This window comes from Alternaria arbusti, assembly GCF_024043155.1.
Source record: "Alternaria arbusti strain BMP 1465 chromosome Unknown scaffold_7, whole genome shotgun sequence".
Classification (NCBI taxonomy): domain Eukaryota; kingdom Fungi; phylum Ascomycota; class Dothideomycetes; order Pleosporales; family Pleosporaceae; genus Alternaria; species Alternaria arbusti.
This window is the reverse complement of record NW_026249947.1, coordinates 477,674-499,030: the sequence shown is the minus strand read 5'-3', so window position 1 is coordinate 499,030 and position 21,357 is coordinate 477,674. Positions and strand designations below refer to the sequence as shown.

The 21,357-nt window shown below is 53.2% G+C and overlaps 9 protein-coding genes across 9 annotated transcripts; 6 read left to right on the top strand and 3 right to left on the bottom strand.

The window, feature by feature from the left end:
• Nucleotides 1-373: 373 nt before the first annotated feature.
• Nucleotides 374-2,369, top strand: J4E86_005975 (uncharacterized protein; the record flags this gene model as incomplete). The annotated part of the gene is made up of 5 exons (XM_051446506.1): nt 374-457; nt 508-598; nt 653-904; nt 1,039-1,629; nt 1,678-2,369. 5 exons carry the CDS (start codon nt 374-376, stop codon nt 2,367-2,369), a joined length of 1,710 nt encoding a protein of 569 aa, XP_051302081.1.
• A 1,174-nt stretch (nt 2,370-3,543) lies between these two features.
• Nucleotides 3,544-4,659, top strand: J4E86_005974 (uncharacterized protein; the record flags this gene model as incomplete). Its single annotated transcript, XM_051446505.1, has 5 exons — nt 3,544-3,659; nt 3,717-3,816; nt 3,880-4,471; nt 4,530-4,566; nt 4,623-4,659. 5 exons carry the CDS (start codon nt 3,544-3,546, stop codon nt 4,657-4,659), a joined length of 882 nt encoding a protein of 293 aa, XP_051302080.1.
• Nucleotides 4,660-5,277: 618 nt separating this feature from the next.
• On the top strand, nt 5,278-6,119 carry RIB3 (3,4-dihydroxy 2-butanone 4-phosphate synthase; the record flags this gene model as incomplete). Its single annotated transcript, XM_051446504.1, has 2 exons — nt 5,278-5,410; nt 5,491-6,119. The coding sequence occupies 2 exons, from the start codon at nt 5,278-5,280 to the stop codon at nt 6,117-6,119; spliced, it is 762 nt and encodes a 253-aa protein (XP_051302079.1).
• Nucleotides 6,120-6,490: 371 nt separating this feature from the next.
• On the bottom strand, nt 6,491-6,772 carry J4E86_005972 (uncharacterized protein; the record flags this gene model as incomplete). Its single annotated transcript, XM_051446503.1, has 2 exons — nt 6,491-6,555; nt 6,580-6,772. 2 exons carry the CDS (start codon nt 6,770-6,772, stop codon nt 6,491-6,493), a joined length of 258 nt encoding a protein of 85 aa, XP_051302078.1.
• A 2,200-nt stretch (nt 6,773-8,972) lies between these two features.
• On the bottom strand, nt 8,973-11,738 carry J4E86_005971 (uncharacterized protein; the record flags this gene model as incomplete). The annotated part of the gene is made up of 3 exons (XM_051446502.1): nt 8,973-8,999; nt 9,079-11,416; nt 11,467-11,738. 3 exons carry the CDS (start codon nt 11,736-11,738, stop codon nt 8,973-8,975), a joined length of 2,637 nt encoding a protein of 878 aa, XP_051302077.1.
• Nucleotides 11,739-12,439: 701 nt separating this feature from the next.
• PAC1 (protein with putative role during mitosis) lies at nt 12,440-13,928 on the top strand (the record flags this gene model as incomplete). The annotated part of the gene is made up of 3 exons (XM_051446501.1): nt 12,440-12,477; nt 12,531-12,696; nt 12,747-13,928. 3 exons carry the CDS (start codon nt 12,440-12,442, stop codon nt 13,926-13,928), a joined length of 1,386 nt encoding a protein of 461 aa, XP_051302076.1.
• Nucleotides 13,929-15,981: 2,053 nt separating this feature from the next.
• Nucleotides 15,982-16,314, bottom strand: J4E86_005969 (uncharacterized protein; the record flags this gene model as incomplete). The annotated part of the gene is made up of 2 exons (XM_051446500.1): nt 15,982-16,255; nt 16,304-16,314. The coding sequence occupies 2 exons, from the start codon at nt 16,312-16,314 to the stop codon at nt 15,982-15,984; spliced, it is 285 nt and encodes a 94-aa protein (XP_051302075.1).
• Nucleotides 16,315-16,955: 641 nt separating this feature from the next.
• J4E86_005968 (uncharacterized protein) lies at nt 16,956-18,649 on the top strand (the record flags this gene model as incomplete). The annotated part of the gene is made up of 2 exons (XM_051446499.1): nt 16,956-18,506; nt 18,548-18,649. 2 exons carry the CDS (start codon nt 16,956-16,958, stop codon nt 18,647-18,649), a joined length of 1,653 nt encoding a protein of 550 aa, XP_051302074.1.
• A 1,028-nt stretch (nt 18,650-19,677) lies between these two features.
• Nucleotides 19,678-20,685, top strand: J4E86_005967 (uncharacterized protein; the record flags this gene model as incomplete). Its single annotated transcript, XM_051446498.1, has 4 exons — nt 19,678-19,831; nt 19,884-20,155; nt 20,330-20,437; nt 20,557-20,685. The coding sequence occupies 4 exons, from the start codon at nt 19,678-19,680 to the stop codon at nt 20,683-20,685; spliced, it is 663 nt and encodes a 220-aa protein (XP_051302073.1).
• Between the last annotated feature and the right edge of the window lie 672 nt (nt 20,686-21,357).

The window sequence follows — 21,357 nt, the reverse complement described above, 5'->3', positions numbered from 1 at the left end:
GACAGCCTAGCTTGCCGCGAAGTGGAATCGCATGGGCCGCGCGACTAGTCCAACTAAAGCAGGGCTTGATCGGCCTGATATGGGTCATTGGTTCTTCGCGGGAGGTCGAATGCGACAGGGTTGGTCGTCGCCGCTGGTCCTTATCTTTTTGGTGCGGGATACACTTTCATTCACATCCGCCGTCCAGGCCCTGTGCTACGAACGCACCCTGACTTAAAAGACTCGCTTCGCCTTCACTGGTAAATCGAGCAGAGCTTGACGTCGATCCTCTCGCCGGTCTACTCCGCATCAACTGTACCTCTTCATCGCACACAACTCAACCCAATTTTGCGATTATCAACCGCGGTGCCGTCGAGAAAAAAATTCTGCCACAATGTCGGGCTTTGTTCACAAGGTCAATGGCGCGGTCGCGCGCTCCGCCGTCGGACGGTATTTTCGCCTCGAGGGATCAGGGCATGTATGTATATCGCATGTCGATAGTCGGTACATGCACTAACAGCCCTATAGCCCAAAGAGCGCAAGGGGAGCTACTTCTTCACTGAGTTCCGCGCGGGACTAGCCACCTTCTTCGCCATGGCTTATATCATCTCTGTTAACTGTATGTCCATTGCGGGATGTCGTTGACAGAACCGCATCTGATGACCATGTGTAGCATCCATCGTGTCAGACACCGGTGGTACTTGCGTATGCCCAGGCCTCCCTGACGACCCCATCTGCGAGACGAACCCACAGTACGCCCTCTGTGTCCAGGAAGTCAGACGTGATCTGGTTACTGCGACCGCCGCCATATCCGCTTTGACTACTTTCTGCATGGGCTTGTTCGCCAATCTGCCCATTGCCCTGGCTCCGGGTATGGGGCTGAACGCTTACTTCGCGTACACCGTAGTTGGTTTCCATGGTACAGGTACGTTGCACCAATGCGCCATTCCCCGTTCCCGTTTATGTATCCCCGTTATGCGGTTCCCTAATTGGGTCTGCTTACCGGCGCCACGGGTCGTACCAGTTGATCTTCATGGAACGTTGCTAATTGCTTTTTAGGCATGGTCCCCTACGAGGTCGCTCTTACTGCCGTATTCGTCGAGGGTTTTGTCTTTGTTGGTCTTACTATGCTGGGTATCCGACAATGGCTTGCACGAGCTATTCCTGCTAGTATCAAGCTTGCCACCGGTGTCGGTATCGGACTGTACCTGACTATTATTGGTCTCGCCTACTCCGCTGGTATCGGTCTCATCACCGGTGCTCAATCGACCCCTCTCGAACTCGCCGGTTGCGTTGCTGCAGACCAGGTTGATGGCGTCTGCCCAGGAAGTGTCAAGATGAGGAGCCCAACCATGTGGATCGGTATCTTCTGTGGCGGTGTCTTGACCGTCATGCTTATGCTGTACCGCGTCAAGGGTGCCATCATCATCGGCATTCTCCTTGTTTCCATCATCTCGTGGCCCCGCCCAACAAGCGTCACCTACTTCCCGTACACCGAGACTGGCAACTCCGCTTTCGACTTTTTCAAGCAGGTCGTTACTTTCCACCCGATTGGCAAGATTCTTGCTGTTCAGCAGTGGAACATCTCGGAGCACGCCGGTCAATGGGGTCTAGCTTTCGTTACCTTCCTCTACGTCGATATTCTGGACTGTAAGTTGCGCGTTAGACACTTTTTGAGCAATATGCTGACATCACTAGGCACTGGTACCCTCTACTCCATGGCTCGTTTCTGCGGTGTTATCGACGAGCGCACTCAGGACTTCGAAAACTCCTCCATCGCCTACTCCGTCGACGCTCTCGGTATCAGTATCGGATCGCTTATGGGATGCCCTCCAGTCACCGCCTACATCGAGTCCGGTGCCGGTATCTCTGAAGGAGGCAAGACCGGTCTTACCGCCATGTTCTCTGGTATCTGCTTCTTCATCGCCATCTTCTTCGCTCCGATCTTCGCATCCATCCCTCCCTGGGCTACCGGCTGTACCCTGGTCATTGTCGGTTCGCTGATGGCAACCTCGGCCAAGGACATCAACTGGCGCTACCTCGGCGATTCCATCCCCGCTTTCCTCACCATCGCCGTCATGCCCTTCACATACTCAATCGCCTACGGTCTGATCGCCGGTATCTGCTCGTACATTCTCATCAACACCACCGTCTGGCTCATCGAGCTGGCCTCTGGTGGTCGCATTGTACCTCCCAACAAGGACGAGAAGGAGCACTGGACTTGGCGTCTCGAGGGCGGCCTCCTCCCCCCGTGGGTTAAGAGGCTCGCCAGCGGAAAGAAGGACTTCTGGAGATCTGACCCGGAGACTATGGGTGTCTCAGAGCCGCATAGCGGAGGCAGCTCGGCTCACGATGACAAGGAGTTTGTCACCGATAAGCGGGCTTCATAGACTGTGTCTGCTCTGGCGTCTAGATTGTACTTTCGAGTTTGATAGTCTTTTTGTGGCCTTTTTGTATACATGGCGTTATTACGTCGAGGCGCCTTAATGCGCGCCGACGCGGGTAGTCTTCTTCGATTATACCCTCACTTGTATCTGATATAGATCGGATTTATTACAATGGTACACTAGACGTAACATTCTCACGTATGTAATACTCGCATGTGATTACACTTGGTATACTAGAAAGGGAGAGAACGCCATGTTCCAGAGCCACATCGCACGACGTCTGACAGTCCGCCCACCTGGTACAAGGGTATCCAGACTTGTCACATATCGATCTTGCAGTTTCAAGCCACAGATCTTCCATCGGTCAAGCCACATCAGAGGTGGTACAGGCGCGACCGACTCACCGCCGCAGGAAACCTCGGAGGCATGAACCATCAAATTATCGCTCTTTGGAACTACGTACGTCACTACCCAACTGCAACCACAACGTCCATGATGCACAGTCAACACACGCTGCCTAGGCGGGCGCTGCATGACACCGTGCTTCATACGCCGCACTTCAGACACGCTTATTGTCCTTATCCCTGCCGCCCTTGTTTTCCCTGTCATCTTCCTCATCTTCCGCGAAGTCGTACAACGCCAGTCCGCCACTGCTCCTGCCCAACGACTTGTTAGAGGCATACATATTGGCTGCAATACCGCCAAATTTTCTACTCTTCTACTTTTGCAGACTGCGAGCGGGCTGATCGTCGTCTTGCAGAGGCGCTGTAGGCTTGGTGGGTGGTTTCACGACGATGCTGGGCGTGGGTACTACGGCAGCTGCTTCGACGTCTTCTCTTCCATATCATCAAGAACAGGCTGTCATGTGGAGGCCGAGGACCTTGTCTTGCGCGAGAGGTTATTTACGGCGCAGTCGTTGATACGATTGCTGGATACTGCAGACGCGACCGAGATCCAGAACGAAATCTGCAGAAATCGAGTAGAGTGGTATGCCGGTGTAAAGTGAAACGGAGTGAAAATTTTCTGCATCCTCGCATAGCAAACAAGTTGGTTGTTGTCCCATATGCAACGCTTGGCACCCAAACTCTGATGTCTACGTCGTTGCGTTTGCTCTTCCTTACACTCTTGCTGACCCAAAACTAAGATTCCCACAAATCTGCACACAATAAAGGCGAAAATGTCTGATCCATGTGTAGCATTAAGACGGTATCGGAAGCAATTCGAGGACGCAGAAGCGCTTTTCGACAGCGGTGATGTAGCTGGCTGCATATCAGCGGCTAAGCGCAACATAACGTAAGTGGCAGCAACAGAACATCTACCAGAGTTAGCATTGTGACTGACTGTTCCCAGCGACACAACTCTTCCGCCGTACTACATTATAAGAAACTGTATACTTCTCACGAGCGCTATGGATAACTGGGACGATGGCAATGAATGGAGGCTCGCCGCGGTAAGATCTCCAATGCACAGACTGGATGTGAGACATACGCTGACTTCGACCGTGGCACCTCAGGAGAGCACCTACAGTAATATATTACGAAAAGCAACGGAAAAGAACGATACCGATTCGCTCACCCTCCTACAAGATCTCCGTGAGGAGCTTGACTGGTTGGCTAGGCAGCGAGACCAATATCTCCAGGAACACGGGGCATGGATGCTTGAACAAGAGGGAGAGGACGATGACGACGAGACGGACTTAGAAGCAGATGGAATCGAGCGCGACGACAGCGAGGATGAGGCGGAGATGGAAGCCGAGGACGTTGAGTTGGGCGAGGGTAACGCGCTGATACTTCCGATACGCGAACACCAAGCCTCCACGGCAAGCCCTGTAAAACCGGTCATCGAGACACTTGTTATGGGCACTATGCCAGTTGGAGAAGATAACGAAGATAACAAGGGCCGAGAAGAAGTCACTGCCGGCGACGAGGAGGGTGAAGAAGGCGGTACGGGAAAGATGCCAGGAGGCGGAGAGCAAGTAAGCACTGGCGATGATGGCCAACTGCCCGAAACGGTGGGAGTTGATCGAGAGGACGAGCGTTCTGCCATCCTTGCAGCGGTCGACTTCTTGTGCAAATGCCAGTCGTACATACCGGAGCATATGCAAGGTCAGTATACCCAGGCGGTCCTGGAACTTCAGCAAGCTGCCATGCGCAGCATCAACAGCATTTCTTCCACAGCTTCCGCAGCTTGATGGTTTCAGGTATGCACCCTATTGACGATCCCGAGGATTAGTAAATCTAACAATAACATTACCAGATACTACAAGGACGATGTGCTCAGTTACAAGCCCTAAACATCCTCAGGGATGCGTTGATAGCTGGCTGTGCGAGGATAGTTTGCCGCTTGCAGAAGTGGAGCTGCACTGCGCGATAGGGATGTCATGGGTTCGGAGGCCTCATCGGGGACGCATGGGATAGAATTTCTTTATTAAGAATTGAAGACGACAGGTACGTGTGCTAGGATCAGACTTGTCAAACATTGGTCTTGTAGCAGTCGCGACCTCAAGCCACCACGTGCCACACATCGGCCATCGGAGTTTGCCGCCTCCGATTCCGAGGCAAGCCCCGCCTCTAGATACCTCCTCTCGATGTACTCGTGATACGCCGGTTCCGCATACATCACTACCGTTGACTCCGCTCGAATTCCTTCAATTAACTCTCGCATTGTCACGCAGTATACATTCGCGCTCGAAGCATACATAAGGAGCACTATCCCAGAGCTTAGCATACCTCGAGGTTCCAGGCGCGGACATCCGGTGGCTTACGAGATCTTTTTCTAAGCAAAGTGGTAGCGAGCTCTACGCTTTGCAAGCACGCGGAACGACCAAGCTCCGTTATTCTTCCTCGACACGACTACTTTAAGAGAAGGCGATACCAGGCGAAAGTAATTGGACCAGAGTCATACCCCAAACATGCCTGCAGAACTCCAAAACGGGCTGCCTGCCCACGGTACCAATGGTGTCAACGGCAACGCGACGGAGCTCTCAAATCCCACACCCGCACACCCAGCGTTCGACTCGATACCAGATGTCATACAAGCCTTCGGTACGTGTCTGCGAACACCTCCAGCTCCAAAAGCTACCATACCCCTCACCCCGCACAACCCTTACTAACGCGCCTTCCAGCAAACGACGAATTCGTGATCGTCCTTGACTCACCCTCGCGCGAAAACGAAGGCGACCTGATAATCGCCGCCTCGGCCCTCACCCCCTCGAAAGCCTCCTTCATGATCCGCTACTCAAGTGGCTACATCTGCGCGCCCCTCCCCGTTTCCCGCGCCGCCGCCCTGCACCTCCCGCAAATGGTCGCCGACAACGCCGACCCCAACCGCACCGCCTACGCCGTCAGCATCGACTCATCCGACGCGTCCGTCACAACCGGCATCTCAGCGACAGACCGCAGCTTAACATGCCGCATGCTCGCCGACCCCAGCGCTAAAGCTAGTCACTTCAGGAGACCGGGTCATATATTGCCGTTGCAGGCGCGGGATGGTGGTGTGCGTGAAAGGAGGGGGCATACGGAGGCGGCGGTCGATCTGTGCCGGTTGGCGGGCAAGCAACCTGTTGGTGTTATTTGCGAGTTGATTACCGATGGCGACGAGGTGCCTGGTAAGCCCGAGTTGATTGGTGGGGGCATGATGAGGAGGGATGACTGCTTGGCTTTTGGCAAGAAGTGGGGGATCAAGGTGTGTACCATCGATGATATGGTGAGGTATATCGAGGAGAATGATGGGGTGTTGGGCACGTCCTCATAGTTTGAGGCGGGCAAGGGACCGGGTAAAGGCGCGATCATGAGAGGGAGGACATTTGTGAGGTGATCCCGTTGGTATGTTGTACGTGGACGGTGTTGGCGCACTTTGAGGACACATGCGCTTTAGTCATGGCATGGAAGAAAACCTGATATTGTACTATTAGATACTCCAATCCAGCGCAAGCTTCTCTATCCAAAAGCCAGGAAAACCGTACACATGTCATTCTATACACTCCGACGAAAACGAGCTCCGCCCACGCTTATACCATGGAAAGCAAACACAACATTTCCGCCCATCGCGAACAGCACAGTACGCGCCGAAGCCAGGCAAGCAAACCACCTCCCAGCCATACACTCCAGACGATAATACCGCCCTCATCCACTCCCCCCATAGAAGTCCTCCAGCTTTCCCACCACCTCCTGCATGACCTCTTCCCTAACTGCAAAATTCACCCTCGCCCAACCCCCATCCTTCTCCACTCCATTGAACGCCCGCCCAGGTGCAACCTTGATCCCACCTCTTCCTTCCAATTCCCTCCAGAAAGCGTTCTCCTCCTCGCTTGTCCTAGTCTTCTTTGCTAGTTTAGCAGCGAGGAAGGGGCCGTGTGTAGGTACCACGGTCTCGATGTCGCGGCTTCGGAGGAAGGAAGCGAGCATGTTGTAGGAAGTTGACAAGTGGGATGTGTTTAGAGTGAGAAGGGAGGGGAGGAGGGATGATGTAAGCAGGGAGGTTAGGTAGAGTGTTGAGAGGGAGGAGGGGTGTGGTGATGTTAGTGCTAGGGAGGTGAGGAGAGGGGTGTTTTGTTGGGATACCACGCAGCCCTGCAGATACTCGTGTTAGCTCTTGATCGTTCCAACACGTATAGTTTTGACGGAAAGAGAGGAGGTACTTACGATTTTCAGTCCACCTAATCCGAATAACCGACTTGCATCCCACACCACATGCACACGACTCGGATCGACTTTGACGGCTCCCTCCGGTACAAGTGGCTCAGTTAACGACAACGCGCTCACGAACGTCTCACCATTTCTTTTCTTCTTAGCTCCTCCGCCCCCTTCCTTCCCATCTAATGCCATCAGCCCAGCCCCCTCATCAACAATCAGATGCAACCCCCTCTCCTGACAGAATTCCAGCAATTCCCGTAACGTTTCCCGTGGATAGCAGCGGGAAAGTGGGTTGTTAGGGTTAGATAACAAAACAGCTTTAATCCGTGTTCTGTAGTCGGAGAAGTCGTAGGCGGCTTGCAGGGAGGGGACGAGGTAGTTGTCCCAGTGAATGTGGGTCGGTGGGATGACGGGGATGGGTGTTACGTTTGCTTTTCGCTTCAGTAAGAGCGAGAGGGTGGCTGTGGTTACATCAGTCAAAGAGGGCAATTTTGTAAGTGAGGGTTGGACGAAGTTATGGATATGACCGGGGCTTGGTGTGGAAGGAATGCTTACGACAACTCGGACCAGGAACAAGCACACTATCCCCATCGTCGCATACAGCATGTATAACATTCTCAATCGCATCCGTGGTCCCAGCTGTAAGAACGATATGTTCAGCCCTCACAGCATGAACAGGCTTGAAATACGAGTTGAAAAAGCCCGCAAGAGCACTCCTCAACCCTAAATCGCCGCCGTTAAGAGATTCCGTGGGGGACGTGAATGCCTATCGTAGATTCATGCCAAATTAGTACATGCGCAAAACTATACTTGTATAACGAGCCCTGACGATCTTCGCAACCGAAATCGGAAACAACATACCTCAACCGCCCCCACATCCCTCGCAACATCGCCCAGAAACTTTTGTAACTCGGGATGCAGCACCTCATTACCCCCACCACTGAGATCAATCGTATTGCCAAAAGGGTCAAACGTCTCTGGTGCGGTACCCTCCAGCGCAGGCGCAAGCCCGTCGAGCGCGTTCCGCGCTCGTCGCGACAGTCCCGGGTCCATCATGGCTGAGACGGAGAGGTGGCGCGTGCTGCGCATTCAGGATGCAGGATGTAGTATGGCGATGCGTGATGTATGATGTACAAGATCGAATTGAGGTGGCTACTGTGGGGAAAGCGATCCTGCAGCACGTCGCAGCTCGCTGTCGCAGATAAAAAACGTTGCGATCTCATTGTCCGGGGTGTGCTGCCAAGGGTGGTCGCTGCGGTCTGCGGCACAGTTATTTGTGAGGACCCAGTGGACTGGTAACCTGGGGCTGACGCGACGCGTCTTGTTGGTTGGGCAGGCGGCCGGCGAGGGACGGGTCATAGCTTCGATACGGTGACGGGATGGGTATCTCGAAGAAGAGTAGGAAGAGAGGACAGAGGGAAGATTATAACATCTATTATTGAACTCGCGATAATGAACACAAGCGTGTGGGGAATCTCTGAAGAAGGGAAGGAAGGGAAAAACGACGTCTCCCCTCTGCACCAAGACCATGCAAGTCATAGAGCCTGCACGCGTGCTTTTCTCCCCGGTCTATCCTAAGCCTCATGCCCTGCCCTGCCTAACACTATTACACAAATGCATGCCCCAAGCCAGACCAACGCCGTTGAAGATGCTCACGGATAAATGCATGCAGAGCGCATACAGGCACCCTATTTAAAGGAAAAACCGAACACCCTAGAGCCTACATTAAGATAAAAACTTGTGAAGCTGGTGGCTTGACGGCGACGTAGGCTCCTAGGTGTTCAGTTTTTCCCTTGTATGGGGTGCAGGGTCCAAGATAAGCGATGAGCTACGAAGCCCTATGAACGCCCTCGAGAAAATCTGTGTGTGCCCGTCTCGATTTTGGGTGAAGCGCGGCAATTCGTTCGTGCAAGCGCAAAGATGACTGCTCGTCGAGAAAATGAGGTCGAATCGGCAAGTCGCTATTCTATTGCTATGGCCGTCCGATGCCTTGCTTAGCCTGAGGAATTGTAAGCTTCGTCGTTAAATGTAAAACAAAGACGGCGGTCTTCTTCAAAGTGGGAGGTGTCGGAACTGACCTTCATCATCTCAATCCTCTGCTTGAGATTTTGGGTAACCTCTGCTGCGCGCTTCCAGCTTTCCGCACCAGATGCTCCTGCGGAAGGTACCCGTTGAGCTGTTCCGTTCTCTGTTGGGCTCCTGCCATCACGCGACATCGACGACAGACCATCTGCTCGTGGACTTAGTTTTCCGCTCAAGTTACTGCCAGGGCGAGATAGAGAATCAAAGTTCTCCTTACCATCGCCGCCCGGGCTTCCTGGCCCACTGGCAAAACTCCTCTCTCGCCTTGGGTGCATGGCCCGACTGCCATAGCCAGAGTCACCGAAATGCGCGCCGTTGGTGTTACCAACTCCATTGTCAGTGTATATCTGGTCTCCGACGTCTGTAGCTGGCGGAGAATTTGAACGCGCTTGTCTAAGGAGTTCGCGCTTCAATCTATCAATCTCGCGGCGCTGGTTCTGTACTGTCTGCTCGGATGCTTCAAAGTCTGAGCGTGCACGGACGAGTTGCGTCTCCTTTGCCTTTATCGAGAGCACGTCGCGGGTGTGATCTTCGATGAGCTGAGCGTTCTGGTTCTGGAGCTCATGGATCTGCGAAGTGAGGTTTGTCCTTTCTCCACGCAGATCTTCATTCTGTCGCCGTACTCGTTCAACCTCTGCTCGTAACTCATCAAGTTCCGCACGTTCCACCAGGCTGAGACCAGTTGGCGCTTGTGGTGCTGGGGCGGCGACGGGTTCAGCAGCAGGCCTTCCTAGGGGACGACCTGCGAGACCACGTCCGGCACCAAACTTGGGCTGTGGCGGCGGTGCTTCTTCCTCGGGAGGCGGTGAAACAACAGATTTCCGTGGCGAAGGAGCTCCGAGACCTGGTTTCTTCAATCCACCGAGCCTTGATGGTGCAGCAAGACCGGGCTTGGCACCCAATTTGGACGCGGCGGGTCTGGAAGTCGGCTTCGGCTCGAGAGGTGCGGCGGGCTCTTCCACAGGCGGAGGCGGGGGTGCTTTTGCTGCAGGAGCCGGCTTCTTTGCGCCACCCGGTGCTGGCCGTTTACCCATAGGCTTCTTAGTCGGTGCTGCGGCTGCAGGCTTGGGCGCTGGTGCAGCCTTTGGCTTGTATTTGGACTTGACTTCCGCAGCATCGAAGAACTCCTTGATCTTGGTCTTGCGGATCTCGTCAAGTCCGTCCAGATGAGCGTTCATGATACGGTCTCCCATAATCTTCCACAGCGTACCAAGCACCTCGGCACCAGCAGCTCGCTGTACCTCTTGAGATTCAGTAAGTAGTTTTGTAGAACTCTCTGCGATGGCCTTGGCTTGTTCCGGTGTTGGGGCTTCGCGGGTGTTCTTCAAGCATCGAACCAGGAATCGCGACGATTCAAGTTTGACCTGAGGATTCTTGTGCTTTAGAAACTCCAGAATCTCCTCCAAGCACTCTTGAAAGCTCGTACATGCGAAGGAGGCGTCCAGAGCAGCTCCAATGGCGTCAGTCACAGTCTGTTTCTTCTCCTTCAGGCGCTCCATCATTGCGTTCATGACGTCTTTGCGGTACTTGGCGAAGCTCTTCTTCAAGCCCTTGGCTAGAAGCTCGACACAGTTCGCGGCAGTTACAACACAGGCAATATTCGCATCCTTCAGGCAGGTCTTCGCAAAGCCGCGTACTAGCTCATCGAAAGGTCCTTCGGCGATCCTTGGGTGATCAAGAGCTTTTTGCGTGTCATCGAGCGCTTCTTTTCGGTCTTTCCATTTTGACGAGGCCAACTTCTCCGAAAAGTCCTTGGGAATTTTTGCGAAGACATCAACGGCTTCGTACTCGGGCTCAAGATCAATGGCGGCCTCTTCTTCCTCTTCCTCCTCTTCGACGTCTGGTGCAGCGGCAGCGGCTTCCTTGGCAGCCTGCTGTGAACGGAGCAGTCGCTCCTGTTTTGGCGAGGGCTCTTCCTTGACCTTTTCAAACAGCTTGTCGAGATCTTGCTGTTGGACAGGCTTCAGATCGTTCCAGAAGAGCGGCTTCATGGCCTCTTTTAGCCATCGGTAAAGTTCGACTGTCAACTCCTGCGCCTTGGCGCGAACGTTCTTGTCCGCATGGCCGTAACATTTCGGAAGCGCCTTGAGGACGGGCTTGGGCTCGATGGTTTTGCAGCCGTAGGCATGGTAAATCTGTGTAAGGGCGTCTAAAGTCGCTGCGATGACTTTGGGTTGCTTGTTCCCTAGTACTGGTAGGAGCTCTTCGATTACGGGGTCGGGCTTGTCGGTCTCGATGTATAGCATGAGCGCTTCGAGCGCCTTTGCCTTCGCTGCCGGTCGTGTCGAGGGTAGGCCCTTTTCGGCGATGACTGTGATGGTGTTTCCGCGTGACCTGAACTATGCGTTAGTAATGCGCCGCGCAAAGTTTTGCAAAGTACTTACCGTACGCAGCCCTCCCTTCCTGCTATCTCGAGGAAGGCGCACAGTGCGCCGAGACCTTCTTGTTGTGCCGCGACATTGGAGTCGCCCGCAACACCTTTCCATACGCTCGCATCGTTTATGAACTGGCGCACAATGGGGTCTGATTCACTGGCGGCGAGACTGAACTCTTTGGCGGCGGCCTCGTATGCTTCTTTCCGCACCTTCCAGACCTTGTGTACGAAGCGATCCGGAAGCGGCAGAGAACTGAAATCTTCCTCCGCGGCGTCGGCCATGGCCTGTTATGGAATGTGATGGATGTAATGCGGGGTCGTCTAAGAAACCAGAAAAGCTAATAAAGAGTAAGTCGCGGAGTTCTGGAAGGTTGAAAGGCCTTATAGCAAGTGGCGCAACAGTCCAAACACTGTGTGGACAACAGTGATATGCGCGCGGATGGGCGCGCGTGCAGTGGACCATGACTGATGCAGGAGGCAGGAGCGGCGGAGACGTACCAGATGATGTCAGTAGACAATGTTGTCGATTGCTTTTTGTGAGACTATTGGATCGCAAAGTCTCGGATAGCGATAACAACGGAGTGTGAGGGGTCGAGTATGGTGTGAGGTGATGATGTAGAAAGTGCAAGTATGTTTTGGCGGGCGCTCCAGGGCTCGTTGTCCGGGCGAACAGCAGTGTTCCTTCCTAAACAGATCCCTGCACCACATGAATGCCCAACCCACCTACATCGTCCAGCACACACGTCACCTCCAACACACGCCCGCATTATTGCTTCGAGACAATCGCTATCCTCCCGCCGTCGCCATTCCGCTACCTCTAATTTGCGCCCCCAAGATACCCCACCCCTGCAGACCTCCTCCGCTCACCGCAATTCCCCGCGCCCACCAAAAACCTCCGCCTCGACCGCACACGACTACGCACCACATCGCGATAGTGCATGGTCCCGTCTAGCGTCAATCGCGTATGACCTAGCCATTCCGCCATGAGCGCGATATTGACAGACCGGCAAGCGGAAGAGCTGTGAGCATTGCAGACAGCAAGTGACTCGAGAGCCATGACTGACGACGAGCCAGGCACAAGGCCATAATCGCATACCTGGGCGTTATAAACGCGCCAAAGACGGCGGAAGCGTTCCGGGAAGAAGCCAACATAGCCGAGAGTTTCGACGATGCCACGCGGAAAAAGTACGAGGGGCTGCTGGAGAAGAAATGGACCAGTGTAGTGCGGCTGCAGAAGAAGGTACTTGCGCGTCAATACCTACACTGAAACCACATGCTCACCATGGTCAGGTTTTGGAACTCGAGCAACGCAACCAGAGCCTCCAGAGCGAGCTCGACTCCACAACGCCAACCTCACTCATCAGGAGAAACCAAGACCCCACCGCCTGGCTACCACGGGCTCCAGCACGACACACCCTCCAATCACATCGCTCCCCCATAACCTGCGTCGCCTTCCACCCCGTATTCTCGTCACTCGCTTCAGGCTCGGAAGACACTACCATCAAGATCTGGGATTGGGAATTAGGCGAGCTTGAAAGGACGGTGAAGGGACACACGAAAGGAGTGCTGGATGTCGATTTTGGTGGTCCAAGAGGTGGCACACTGCTGGCGTCGTGCTCAAGCGATTTGACCATCAAGCTGTGGGATCCTTCGGACGAATACAAGAACATCAGGACGCTCCCCGGGCACGACCACTCCGTCTCTGCGATTCGATTTGTTCCTAGTGGGGCCGCCGGATCTCCATCGTCGGGCAACCTACTAGTCTCGGCATCTCGAGACAAGACACTGCGCATCTGGGACGTCACAACGGGATACTGCGTCAAGACGATACGCGGGCATGCCGACTGGGTACGAGACGTAGCCCCTAGCTTTGACGGACGATGGCTCTTGTCTGCAGGAAACGACCAAACTGCCCGGCTATGGGACGCAAGCTCAGGAGAGCCTAAATGCACATTCCTCGGCCATGAGCATGTTATCGAATGCGTCACAATAGCGCCCCCAGTATCGTACGCCAACCTTGCAGCACTCGCTGGACTCAAGAAACCACCACCACTCAGTAGCTCCGCCGAGTATGTTGCGACTGGATCAAGAGACAAGACCATAAAGATATGGGACGGACGGGGAACACTGATCAAAACACTTACTGGTCATGACAATTGGATACGGTCGCTGGTCTTCCACCCAGGCGGAAAGTACTTGCTATCGGCTAGTGACGACAAGACTATCCGATGCTGGGACCTCACACAAGAAGGTCGATGCGTCAAGACTGTCACTGACGCCCATGGGCACTTCGTAAGCTGTATGCGCTGGGCCCCCAACGTCATCAAAGATGTACCAGTCAATGGAGATGCCACCAACGGCGCGACCAACGGTACCAGCAAGAAGAAAGAAGAGGAAGCAGCCAAAGCGGGTATACGTTGTGTTATTGCGACAGGCTGTGTTGACTTGAACGTTCGCATCTTTGCCTCATGAGAGACGACAGCTTCGCCACTTTTGTTCGCATCGTTGCCAGTACGTGTTCTGCATAGGAAGGTTGGATGTACAGGCGAAGGGGCCTCCATACACGAGACTCCATGAGTTCCAGTTTTTACGACTTCATGTAAATACCCAAGTTACGCGCCATGATAGTCTCTCACGCGTCATAGTAAAGGCGCAAGTCGGAGAAGGGCATGCATATCAGGTTGGCGTCATTATGGGCGGGAAGATCAAGGATAGAGCAGCAAGAGACATGCGATCAGTGTTTCCACTAAACGTTCACAGAGCGAAACGACATAATTTGCAATCTACTCGTACCTCGCTCAATAGTCACCATGTGATTCTACGATGTTCTCAGTACTGAGGCCCGTGTCTGTATGAGGCTGGGGGTCCACCTTCGCGAGATGCTGGCTTAGTCACCAACGCGCTAGTGGAGCGGAAAAACTAGCGAGACCTCCGATAGCTTAACTTTTCTCTCAGCGGCCTACAACTTGTCTTCCTACACCATTACTGCTTCACACAGCAATGGCGCATCAACGATACAGCAAGCTTTGCTGTTGTGCGCACAAGATCTACGACTAACCGCCAGCACTAACAGCACTGCTTACAGCATGCGCTCACTCTTGTAAGTACAACTACTCTACCCTTCATCCTGCGCTTTCATGATGATTCACAAAGCCAAAAACAAATTAGAGTCTTTGACCTCTAGGGGAATGAAACTCAAACTTTTGCACGTCAGTCTGATCGCGACTGCGCTCATCATACTCGTCTTCAACCTTTGCGACGAGAGCATCAAGCTAACTAGCTTCAGAGATTCTTGACATGCACTTGCACCTCAGGCGCAGTACGCTTCCGCGATCATGACTGCCACAGGTAGCTTCGCAGCTCTGCGATATCACTGGTAAGCACATCTCCCCTCTACTTCCCCTCGTCCAATGATGATCAGATTGTGCTACGGCACGCTGGAAATTACCGACCAAGGCTTCTGCCGGTGCCGATAAACAATGGCTGTTTCTGATTTTGACCTTCAATTCCCTGCTCTTCTCAACATCGCTTGTAGCTCTCGCTAACATCTCGCGCGTTGCAGACACTATGATCCCTCGACCCAAATGGTACGATTCCACCCTCTCGACCCCCCTCCGAACACCATATGATGATTCCGCACTGGGCACCGACAATTCGTGACGGATACGCTCATTATGGCAGGCCTCAGAAACCTCGCCGACTGACCTCGCTCGCCAATACTGCACAATCATACAAGCGTCGCTGAGCTTCGGCTAACAACGCAATCAGTCTGTTCTCCAACAACAGTCTGTAATATCCTCACTGGTAAGCGCACTCCTTTTGCTCACCTTCTGGGAAATGATGAACACTTGATGACGAGTCCGACGGGTTCGCCCGGTGAAGACTTAAAATCAAAATATCCATTCATGTCAACTGATCCCACTTCAATGCATACTATTTGCTTTCTCTTTACTGGTAGAAGCTTTTGCTAACTTGCTACTCAGATCCATCAGTGCTTGCCTCACTACAATCGGTACGCTCGCCGCCTATCTCCTTCTTCGATATGATGATACGACTTTATCAATGACAAGCATATGTCCAAGCTTCGGCGACGACGAGAACTGTCCTGTCTGATCCACACTATACTGTGTTGCACTATGAAGATGAGAGACAACAGCAACTGATCAGTTGCGTAGGATCTTCTACTCATGTTGCAAGCGTGATGTTCTTCTCTATGGTAAGTCTTCACCCACAACCTCCACTTCCTTTACAAGATGAACATTCAATTTATCACGACGGTCTACCGAGCTACGGCAATGGTGATAACTGCCTGTGACAGGGCATGAGTCTGATCAACACCCTAGACTTGCACATATTGATTGCTTTTGGTTTATCAAACGCTAACAATGTGCTCAGATCTCAACCCTTTCCCATGATACTTGTGACCAGTAACGCCTTCCTATGCTCTTGCGATGTCGCTTGGTGTCTTCCACACAATGTCTTGGAACTCCCGGGCGAATTGTCCGTAATTCACCATGCCAGTAGCTCAGTACAATCCAATCGTAATATCTCCACGAATCCTTGCCGTCAAGTGAATCTCTGCCTCCAAATCTAGCTTGATACCCAGGAGTAACGCCGCATCCTTGGGCTTGCCGTTGTCGTCCACTGGTCCCTTGATGATGTTGCCGGCCGGTCGGTTGAGTGTGGCTGAGGATGGGACAGGGCCAACCTTGGAAGTGGAAGACACCTTACGGCCACCGGATGCTTGTCCATCGCTCTCAGTGTCGGAGCCGTAGGCTGTTGGGCGGATGGTGGAGTCGCTGATTGAGGTTAGCACATGCAAAACCATCCGTACCAGAGATGCTTACAGGGTAGACATTCTGATGGGTGGTTCGAGACAACAAGAGGTCGATATTAGGTATTAAAGAAGTGGTTCAAGCTGGATAGGCGCCGGGCCGTTGCTAGGTATTGGCGATGGTGGACGGTGAGGATGAGATGCAGGTCAACTGTACTGGCCTTGATCAAGTGCCATATCTCTGCCTTATAAGCAAATTCGCCATTAGGCACGACAAGAGCACACACCCTTCACCTTCGTCATGAGTCGATGTCGCGTTGGACGCTCGAAACGGCTGTTGTGGCACTCCCGCGTCTCAAAATCGCTGCCATCATCCGAGTCTCGTACCAGCCTCACTATCGAAAAGGATTCCAGGGCCCAGACAAGACGATCAACCGCAGTCGCTTGGACATTGTGGGGATATGCTATGCTTGCCGGCGGGGCGGCTGTGACGATGAAACACACAGGGGCTGGTGAGGCTCAGGGCGACCGTCTCAGCTTGGACATTCTTGTTGTCAGTCGAGCGACCATCAGACCACCTGAGTTATCAAGCGATCCCGATTCTACGGAACCACGGTATTGCGCATTGACCCCATCAGATCTCACCCGCAGGCGATGCTGAACATGGTGCATGTCCATGCCAACCTCCACCCGCAAACGCATCCCCACGATGCAGTACACGCAAAATGGTCCTCTCAATCCTCATAGCCACAATCGTAGCCCCCGGCCTCCTCGGCTCCCAAGAAGCAATCCGGCAATCACAATCCAAAGAGAAGCGCGAAGAACACCGCGCCCGCCGCTGCAACCTCATCGCCACATGCGTCAAGTCTTCTCATCGCAGCCGCGAGATCGATGGTCGGCAAGTCGTCCTGAGAAACGGGAAGCTCTGGATCGATACCGGGACAGAAGATGGAAGTCCACTGGGTCATCCTTATGCTGGGTATTACTTACCGTACCCGGATACGAGTTACGAAGGGCTTGTGACGACGATTACAGATGTAGCGCCGATTATGAACTGGGTGTATGTTGACAAAGAGACGGGAGAAGCGAGATACGGAGTGAGAGCTGATGCGCAACCGCATCTCACAGGCCCATTCGATTGCACGCGTCAAGATCGGCGACTCACGTTCGATGGATGGGAGGGCTGGTGTGCGGTTGAACAAGCACCCGGGCTATGGGGCTTGTACTTTGATCTCGATGACGACGGCCTCAAATCTAGAGTTGCACCTGGTACAAGGGTACTGGAGATCGAACTCAGTCGTAAAGAGAAGAGGTGGAAGAAAGAGGCGGACGAGAGGATGGCGGATCAGACTACTAAGAGGGCTGTTGAGAGCGATGAGGATGCACCGGTTGAGAAGCCGTTGGGTGGAGAGAAGGTGGAGGTGAGACCCGGGGTCGGTGCTGAAGTGGGAGAGGGGAAGGAAGAGGAATGGAGGCCGATGAAGATACCGAAGTCTATCTTTGAGGATCCGCCGCCCGTGGTGGAGAGTTTGGTTTTTAGATCGCGGAGTCCACCGCCGGCGTATTCTCCTGCCGGAGGGGTTGATGAAGAAACCTTGGCTCCGACGAGAGGGCAAGATGAAGCATCTGTTCAGATAGCTGGTGAGGGTCAGAATGACAGCCCACCAGTCATGGGGACTTCCCTGCCTCCTACCGTAATGGATTCGGTGCCAGCCGAAGCCCAGTTACAACTCCTTGAAAAGACTGAAAGTCGTTCACATGAGGCAAACGTCCCACTTGCTCAACCATCACCGACACTTATCGATGAGATTGGAAGCACTCCGGAGAAGTCAGACTCTACATCTCCCGGCGAGAAGCGAACTACACCCAAGCTAAACAGAAGCAGCGGCTCTCGAGCTCTAGCCCAAGCTCAGAAGTTTGAAGCCATGGCAGCAGCGCAAAAGCCTAGTCCTGAGTCTCGAAGACGATCGAGTGAACGCGGATCTCGTGCCAACAGCAACACGTCTTCTGTATACTCCAACGAAGATGCATCACTGAGCGTGCCGGGAGTCAGTACACAGCCCCAAGCCTCCCCAACACCAGCCCCTCTAGCACTCGCCGTCTCCAAAGCGAAGCAAGCAAAAGCACTAGCGACACGATCGCAACCATCGACGACATCGAAGCTTACGTCTGATCCGTCCATCCAACGACCGATAACACCGCCCCGCCAACGCGCACCCTCCATCCGAGAAGACCCAGCCATATCCGCAGCTCAATCTACATCAAACGCCAGACCGGTGATATCTCTACCCCGTCGACCGAATCCAGATAGATCTAGTCCCCGCCCAAGCCCGAGTCCCTCATCACGACGATCCACTTCACAGCAGTCAACGCAAAGGCCCACTCCCGATCGCCGGCAAAGAGATCGTTCCATATCTGAACTCTCATCGCCATCCTCTTCTAGAGCCGCTACCTCTCGTTCGTCACCTAGATCATCCACTACCGCATCGGGTCGCCAGTCTCTTGCGAGGACTATGACGAGTGGGAAGGGGAATCAGGGGATGAGTAATAGGATTGGAGGGAGTCAAGGGAGGGGTAGTACGAGTGGGGTTGGTAGACAAGCTGGTAGTAGTTCTGTGAGTGGAAAGGGTAGGGAAAATGCTGGTACCACTGGTGAAAGGAAGACTACGTCGGCGTTATTTAGGGAGATTGATGACTTGGTTGGCTTGGAGGACGAGAATGGGAAGACGAAGTGATGTAGCGTTGGAACACCATCACGAAGATGAAAGATAAAAATCAATGCAAAGATTCCATCAGACATTACGGTATCTGTCTTGAGGGTAGGTAGTGCTTGGTTGAGTAATCATGTTCTGTGTTGATGCCCGAAATCGATTAGGCGTCAATGTCACCTTCCATAATTCGCTCAGTGCCACCGCTTTCCTCATCTCTTCTACCACCTAACTTCTCGCAATCGCCAACATCCAGAACTCGAGCGACAGTCAACCCAGATGTTACACTTTACCGCATACGACGGATCTGCCGGCTAACCCGCCCGTTGCATGTCCATGCGGACCGGCAAATGTGAAACTCGACCCACCATCGACCGACTCACTCATCGCAAATGCTTCAGGTTTCCGACACGTTTTGGCAACATGTCGCAAGCGATAGTGATCACGCGATAATATGTTGCCGTGTAGCGAAAAGCGTTTGATGGAAGATATGGTAATGCTAGGTGGTGTGGTGAAGTGATGGCTCTTTGAAAGCTGGGGTAACCATCCAAGCGTGCCTGATATTGACTGCTAACGACTGGAATTTGGCTGAGCCCTACATCTTATGGTATCTTTTGCTTTTCTCTGGCACATAGTTCGCTTACTTGATCTTGTCGACTAACGCACTCTGTGGCCGTTTCCATACGGGACTGATCCGCAACTCCTACACGGCTTCTTTCCACTTTACTGGATACCCACCATGGATGCATCGACACGGCTATACAAACGTCTGGGCGAGATACCAGAAGACCCGAACGACCCCGAAAGTTTGGACGATCTGATAGTCTGCGCATTCGGTGCCTTTGAGCGATACTACGTTTGCTGGAAGACGAAAGGAGGAGAATTTAGACAAGGTGCGCATACGTTATCCGATGGATGGGAAGGTTTCATGCTGACACTTCAAAGATGGCTACGACCTCCCTCCCGCACTCAGAGATTGGCTCTACCCCACTGACGGCACTACACGAGATTTCGCATCCCTTCAAGTCGTCTTCGGGCGAGGCGAGGAGTACTTCGCATCCGACAAGAATGGCAAGCTGGAGTACAAAGAGCCGGAACTGAAGAAGCCGGCACCTATTGAAGACGACGAGAAGCTTGATAGGCAAGCACTAAGGAGATCACGAACGGTCTCGTTCTTGCGACCGCTGTCGGAAACGAGCATGCGATCGGATGGCGGAGTGAGCGATACGAATAGGAGCAAGCGGTCGAGCTCAATCAGTTCGCAACGAGCGAGTCGGCCACCGAGTCTAAGTTATACGAATTCGAGGACGAACTCGGATATCTCGCTGTTGGGAGAGACGATTATTGAGGGGCAAATGAGGCAACCGGGACGACCTTCGTATATATCGCAGTGGACAGCTCTTGGCTCGGGTGTAGGCGATTCGGAGAAGCTGGAGTCGCCGCAAAAGTCAGATCAGAGAACAGACACCGAGCCAGTGATAGAGCCAGACCGCGAGCCGGTATCGACAAAGACGAAATCTCCAGCACCAGTCAAGAGCACACCATCGCCACCATCATCACATCCCGCCCTGACCTCAGAACCCACGACAATACATCAGAGTCCTCCACCTCAATCAAGACCCACCTCGCAAACTCCACCATGTACATGCAACTGCCACGCTACACCAAACCCCTCACCACCCCCGCAAAAACCCACCTACGCGACCACCGCAACCCAAACATCACCTCCCCCTACTCTTCTCCCTAGAGAAAACTCACCTTCATCCTATTGGCCATCGCAAGCGAACTACACTGCCATTCCCCAAGAGCCTTCTTACTACACGGACGAAGACTACGATACACCACCCGTTTTCATGGGGCGCATGTCGACATACTTTAGTAAACCGGGGTACCAGTTGGGAGATAGCTTATTCAGTGGGTATCAGCCGATTGATTGGGGAAGTGGATATGAAGAAGTGGAGGTGGAGGGGGATGGTTAGGGTGGAGAGAAGGCGAGCCGAGCACTTTGTTTAAGGGGAAAACTAAACACCGATGGGTCTACATGATGCTACGTCTTCTTGTTTGCTTGTTTTATGTTCTAGTGTTGGATGCAGGCCTGTTCAGTGTCTTCCTTATATGAGGTGTGAGGAGGGATGAAGTGGTTCAGTGTGTGCTATGTATAATATTGACTTTTCCCCCACTAATATAGTATTGATATCCGACAGTCAACTTCTCGAATTGGTCGTTTGGGGACACTTCCCATCATCGATTGTTTCCACGACCTTCATTGGACGTTCGCCGTTGCCTCACGGAAATACGTATCGCTTTCCTCAGAGGCGCATCTTCCCTTCTTCTGATCGATTACCTTCACGACACCCATCATCTGAACCATTCTCCTCTTCCTTTTCTGCACACACGCGTACACTGAGTACACCACACC